General features: G+C 50.6%; 1 protein-coding gene across 2 annotated transcripts in view; it reads left to right on the forward strand.

Moving 5' to 3' along the window:
- ADCY6 (adenylate cyclase 6) overlaps positions 1-5,918 on the forward strand; it is a 20,139-nt gene extending 14,221 nt beyond the window's left edge. The window contains exons 19-21 of one of the 2 annotated variants that reach the window (XM_006870104.1): positions 1,151-1,355; positions 3,113-3,237; positions 3,461-5,918. In XM_006870104.1, the coding sequence (XP_006870166.1) occupies positions 1,151-1,355; positions 3,113-3,237; positions 3,461-3,586 (456 nt within the window). In that variant the 3' untranslated portion in view covers positions 3,587-5,918. The remainder of the gene's footprint in view (positions 1-1,150; positions 1,356-3,112; positions 3,238-3,460) is intronic. The other variant, XM_006870105.1, reaches the window with a different exon arrangement.
- The last annotated feature ends 730 nt before the right edge of the window (positions 5,919-6,648 follow it).

Raw genomic sequence — 6,648 nt, forward strand, 5'->3', positions numbered from 1 at the left:
GTTCCTGTGTATATACCCTCTCTTATCAGCTGGACGCTTCACTCTCCACACTGGTCCACTGTGACTGTGTCACTGACTCTGGGCCCAAGAGTCCCCAGGTCTTGCCATACTGCTGGCCAACCAGGTCTCCACTGGGGTTCACAGGAGTCTATTGAACATTGTAGGGCTTAGCTCGCAGCTTCGTAGCAATGGCTTTTTAACTCAGCGTTCCTTTTGAGATTTATCCACGTTGGCTGATGTAGATTATTTTATTGAGGTAGAATACTTTGTTTTGTAAATAAACTAGAATTAAAAAAAAAAAAAGTTTTGTGGTTTGAACCCACCCAGTTCCCAGTTGTGCCATGAAAAAGAAGGCCTGATCTCCTTCCATAAAGATTGTTGTTAAGTGCCACTGAGTCAGTTCTGGCTCATGGTCACCCCATGTGTGCAGAGTGGAACTGCTCCACAGGGTTTTCAAGGCTGTGACCTTTCAGAAACATATCACCAGGCCTGTCTTCCAAGGTGCCGCTGAGTGGGTTTGTACTGCCAACTTTTCATCTAGCAGCCGAACACTCAACCATTTGCTCCACCCACGTACTCCAATATGTAGAGATGACAGTCAACACCTCACGAAGAAATTGTACTCTTTAGCACATGGGGTTGTCATGAGTTGGAGTCAACTCAATGGTGATGAGCAAATAGCCTGAGATTCTAGGTTCTTGTAGAATTTATCTTGTAAAAGAGGGAGTTGATCTTGTAAAGCTCTCTGCCCAGCTCCTGACCTAGGTTTCTGATGGTCACCTGCTGAAGGAGATCTGATTTCCTAGCTCCAGGGAGCTAAAGGAGCTCTGGTAGCATAGTGGTTACGAATCAGGCTGCTAATCTCATGGTCAGCAATTCGAAAGTACCAGCTGTTCCACAGGACAAAGATGAGGCTTTCTGCTCCCATAAAGATTTACAGCCTTGGAACCCTGTACAAGGGTCTCTATGAGTTGGAACTGACTCCATGGCACATAACAACAACAACAGGGAGCTAGGAAAGCAGTCACTAGAAGGAGGTTGTTTTGAGATGGAGGAGAGGGAAGAGTCAGGGCCTGGAAAGGATTAAGTGTTGGGACAGGGCCGGGTTTGGCCTTTCGTTCTTGACACCCAGATCCCCTGTGCTGTCTAGATCATCAGCGAGGAGCGGTTCCGGCAGCTAGAGAAGATCAAGACAATCGGCAGCACCTACATGGCTGCCTCTGGGCTGAATGCCAGCACCTATGATCAGGTGGGCCGCTCCCACATCACTGCCCTTGCTGATTACGCCATGCGGCTCATGGAGCAGATGAAGCACATCAATGAGCACTCCTTCAACAACTTCCAGATGAAGATTGGTGAGAGAGCCTGCCTGCTTGTCAGGACTCTTTCTGGGTGGAGCTGAGGGATGGGGTCACAGATCCTCCATCTCTACCAGGTGCCTAGGAGTTTTCCCCCTCCCACCTCCTATACCAAGCCAAATCTAATGTTATTTATTGAGGGTCTACTATGATTAAGGGAATCCTGGTGTGGCTCTGTGGGTTAATGTGCCAGACTGCAGAGCCGTTTGAACTGCAAGGTCGGCGATTCAAGCTCACCAGCTGCTCCTTGGAAACCCTATACAGGGTAGCTATGGATTGGAATCAACTCAACCGGCACTTAACAACAACACTATGGTTATGAACTGGGCTGCTAACCTCAGGGTCAGCAGTTCGAAACTACCAGCTGTTCCACAGGAGAAAGATAAGGCTTTCTGCTCCCGTAAAGATTTATAGCCTCGGAAGCTCCGTACAGGGTCACTGTGAGTTGGAACTGACTCCACGGCACGTAATAACAACAACAACTGTGTGCTAACTACTGTCCTAGAGATTTTTGAGCATGTTTGAATCTTCACATTTTAATTACCCCCTTTTACAGATTTAAAAAATCCACAGGAGAAAAGACCTGGCAATCTGCTCCTGTGAAGATTATAGCCTAGAACACCCTATGGGGCAGTTTTGCTCTGTCCTGGAGGGTCACCATGAGTCTGCACACAGTAGCCACAGAGATTATCCAGGAGAGTCAGAGTAATTCACCCAAGGTCAAATAATTGGTCATGATCTGAGCCCAGACTCAAAACCAGGTTTATCTAAACTCCAGGTCCTTATCTATGTCCAGTGTGATAAGATGTACTTCCTGGCAGATAGTAAATAACAAGAGCATCGTGGCTCCAGATGATAAGCACTAGACTGTGAACCACAAGGTTGATGGTTTGAGCCCACCAGCCACTCCACGGGAGAAAGATGAGGTTTTCTGCTTGTGCAAAGATTACAGTCTTGGAAACTCAATACCGGATCTCTGTGAGTTGAAACCAACTCAATCGCACTTAACAACAACAATCGTAACCACTGGAGTAGTTAATAATAGCGTGGGTTCTGGAGTCAAGACAGTCTAGATTTATGGTTTGGCCAATCTACTAACTGGCTAATTTAGCAAGTCACCTAACTTCTCTAAGCTTCAGTTACATTATATCCAGCTACTCATCTGTGTGTTCCTGTTGTTAGGTGCCAGTGAATTGATTCTGGCTCAAAGTGACCCTGTGCACAAACAGTTAAAACACCTGACTAGTAGCTGAAAGGTTGGCCAGGTGTGCCATCCAGAGGTGCCTCAGGAGACAAGCTTGGCAGTCTGCTTCTGAAAGGAGACAGCCTTGGAAATTCTGTCGGTTCTGACTCATATCAACCCTGGAGAGGGTTTCCACGGAGCAGCTGGTGAGTTTGAAGCGCAGTTTTATTCTGCCTGCCTGGGACTGCCATGAGTCGTTAGCAACTCAGTGGCAACTGACAACAACATCCATCTGTAAAGTGGGGTAGGACTGTTGAGGAGGAAACAATGTGCAATGCTGTTCAGAGTGGAAGGCACCAGTAAATTAGTTACTGAATTATTGTTTATAGCTGTCTCACCTCAGGAGAGCTCCTCAGCTCTCCCCCGATCTCCAGTTCTTTCCAGTCGGAGTCTGACTCTTCTCTGTTTTCTCCTCTGGGTCCTTCTGAAGATGCCAGATAGTGTGACGACTCCCTGGGCTGACTGCGAAGCTTCTACCAGTCTCACCCTCGTCTTGTTCTTCCCACCTCAGGGCTGAACATGGGCCCAGTCGTGGCGGGTGTGATTGGGGCTCGGAAGCCACAGTATGACATCTGGGGGAATACGGTGAATGTCTCCAGTCGTATGGACAGCACAGGAGTCCCTGATCGAATCCAGGTGAGGGGGAAGATGAATGAGGCTGGCAGGGTTACAGGTTCAGAGGGTGTCCACAGAGCCTTGTCTGCAGTCAGCTGTGAAGGCAGGGGCAGGGTGGCAGTATTGTATGACTGGGGGGTTAGGGGTTGGCTGAGGGGCGCTCTCATTACTAGAGAAGGCCTGGACTCCTGCAAATACAGCAGGAAGGAATCCAGGCTGAGTGGGCTTCCCTCCCAACCCCCAGGTAACCACGGACCTGTACCAGGTTTTAGCTTCCAAGGGCTACCAGCTGGAGTGTCGAGGGGTGGTCAAAGTGAAGGGCAAGGGGGAGATGACCACCTACTTCCTCAACGGAGGCCCTAGCAGTTAGCAGGGCCCAGCTGCAAATTCAGCAGACGGGACCAAGGTGGGCATTGAGCAGGCTCTGTGCTTGCTGGTGGAGCCACGGCAGGGCCCCTGGATCTTCCAACCCTGCTGACCACAGAAGGGAAAACCCCAGCCAGCTGTGCTTGGACCATGCTCCTCTGCCCTCAGCCTGGTGAATGAGGGGATACCAAGAGGATTATGCAAGTGACTTTCTTTTTTAATGGAGAGAGGGCTGTTCCTGCTCCTTTCTTCCAGCTTTTGGGAGCCGAGGAGCTGGCAACAGTAAAGGCCTCCTCTCTGAGAGATTGATTAAAATGGCACCTTGCTATGCCTGCCCCTCCCCTGTCTGTCTGGGCAACAGGCTCTGGACTGGGCCCTTTCTTTCCCTCTTTTTTCTGGGAATATTTTGTACAAAGACTGGGGCAGGCATGAGGAGTGCCTATTCCATGCTTGCCTTTGCTATACCTGCATCCCCAGCACTGGTCCTGGGCACCCCCACCCCAGCCAGGTCTCCTTCTCCAGGCATAGGCAGAGGAGGAAGACACTCTGGGGACCCAACTCTGCCCAAATTTCAGAGGAATGTTTCCATTTGCCAAATTCTAGTCTCATGATTTGTCTCCAAAGGGGAACAGGGGGCTTCGGACAGCTCTGATTTAGCTCCAGTTCCTACGTGGCTTTAGGGAAAAGGGGCGTCTGGTCTCCATGGTACTGTGAAAATGTCCAGCCAGAGAGCCAGGGCATGTGTGGGGATGTCAGAAGATCAGGAGCTGGAAGTTCGTCTACAGGTGCCAAAGAGAACAGGCTGGCCAGGGAGAAAGGTGGTGGCCAGCTCTACTTGACCTGGTGTGGTCAAAGTCAGGGCACTCTGCCCCAGCTCTCTTGCTGTCTGCTGTCAAAGGGACATGGAGCGTCCCTACCCTTTCCATTGCCAAATAGAAAAGGGTCAGGGCATGAGGAAGATGGCCCTGATCCCAAACCTGTTCTCTCCAGTCTTACTCTGGGGAGGTCCTGTGTGTTTGTGTATCTGTGTGCGCATGTTGGTCTTTGTGTGCATTTCTGTTTTCCAGACCTGTGTGTGTCCTTGTGTTCCTGCTCTGCAGCCATCCACCGGGTAGCCTCTCTCCCATGGGCCTCTGTCTTCTGGGAATAAGGCAGGGCTTCCTATTTCAAGGGATGGAGAGAGATGCCCAGGTTGCACAGAAGTGGAAGGGTTGTGGTAGCAAAAGGAGGGTGGCCCTGGGGAGAGGAATCCTTTCTGTGCCAAATCCCTAAGTGCCGTTTGGGGACCACGCGTGCAACATGACTGTCTCCCTGTTTGGGGCAGGAACCCAAGCGCCTGCATCAGCCCCAGCATTCTGTGCACTTGAACTGCCTGGGGTTTGGTAGGCAGAGGATCAGGAATTTCCCAGGTTCCCCAGCTCATGTCCGGGTATGTGGTATACTTTGAGACTGGGGTAGCATGGGATTCCTCTGAGGACCCAGATATTGGTACTAGGGGACAGGCAGAGGAAGCTTGAACTTTGCCTTCCCCAGCCTTCAGCCTGAGTCTAGCATGTCCCCGGCTCCCCAATTGAAGCCTTCAAGGGCTAGCAGAAGGATTAGGAGGTTGGATTCTAGATTCCCTTCTATCCTTCCCCTCTTTGTACTCCTTTTCCCATAACCTCCTTGGCTCTGGCCTGAGTTAAGTTGATGCTTCTCTGTCTGTACCTGTTTAAGCCAGAAGCATTAGCCTAATTTTTGCTTGGAGATCACTTTGTCACAGAGGTGACTGGAGAGGCAGACAGAGGATAGAGGGTCCCTGAGTGATGCTGGGTTTGGGGAATACAAGGGTCTGACTGCTCTCTTGCCCTTCCGCATGGCCCTTCTGACCCCAGCTCCCTGTGGAGATCTGGTTTCTGGCTCGGTACTATCTGCCTGGGGGTTCTTCATGCATCAGCCAATGAGGCATCAAGCCCTTCATTAGTTCAGGCTGACGGAGGGGGGAAAACTATTGGTCCAGACCGAAAATAGCCAAATCCCTGGATAGGAAGGGCCAGCCTGGCACCATGTGGGGAGGAGTAAGTAGAGTGGAAGACCTCGGCCTTGGGTACTGCTTCTTGCCAGGTGAGAGAGGCTTGTCTACACCCTGGCTCCCTGTACCACAGTGCCAGCCATGCCCTTCTCCTGGGCTACCATTGCCCTTTTCTTCACCAGTAGGTGGGGAGTCAGGGGAGGGGAGGCTCATGGGCTTTGGTTTTATAATGTAACCACTGTGGGAGGGGGCAGGGGGTGTGCCATGTATTTCAGTGAAATATTTAATATATTTAAATATCAATAAAATCAATCTCTTTTTAAAACCCCGCTCTCTGCAGCTGTTCTGGGCCCCGGGTTGGGTTGGAAGTGGGCCTTTCTTGTCTGTTGTCAGAGGGCTCCCTCTGGCTGTCTCCTGCCAAAGTGAAGCAGTGGTGTCTTCAGAGAGCATGGCTACTCTAGGCCTTTAAGCCTCATGAGGTCCCCCTGACACACATGAGGTCAAGATACCCCTGGGTGTCTCTCCAGTGCCTGGGCTCCTCCCAAACCTCTCACACCAAGATCTGGCTCCTGTTGGAATCTCTCCCATACCTGCTTTCACAGGAGTAACCTCACTGCACACATCTTCCAGTACACACAACTGACTTCTCATTCAATCTGTTTACTCTGCTTTCTGGATCAAATGACATTTTAGGCAGTCATTGGAACCAGGGTCCCCCCCCGCCTCCTCCACTCTATGCTTCCTTCACAGTCCTTCTCATCCTTCTGCAAACATATCCTGCTTAATACAGTCTGAAGAGGTTGTCATTGAGGATAGAGTGATCCATAAACCTGGAAAGGAGAGAAAAGGTATTCAGCCAGGTAGGCTAAAGTGCAGGGGTCCCTAATATAACCCCCAAGACTGGCAATAAGGCAGGTGGGCAGCGGTGGTGATGAGGAAGTAGGGTTGCCTGCCAATGGTTGGTGGTTGGAAGGTAGGGAAACAGTCACGAAGGGGGCGTAACAAGCTTCAGGTCTCATAGGAATGCTATAGAAACTTGTGGCTGCTCAGTGGTC

Source organism: Chrysochloris asiatica, unplaced genomic scaffold, assembly GCF_000296735.1.
Source record: "Chrysochloris asiatica unplaced genomic scaffold, ChrAsi1.0 scaffold00138, whole genome shotgun sequence".
Taxonomy (NCBI): domain Eukaryota; kingdom Metazoa; phylum Chordata; class Mammalia; order Afrosoricida; family Chrysochloridae; genus Chrysochloris; species Chrysochloris asiatica.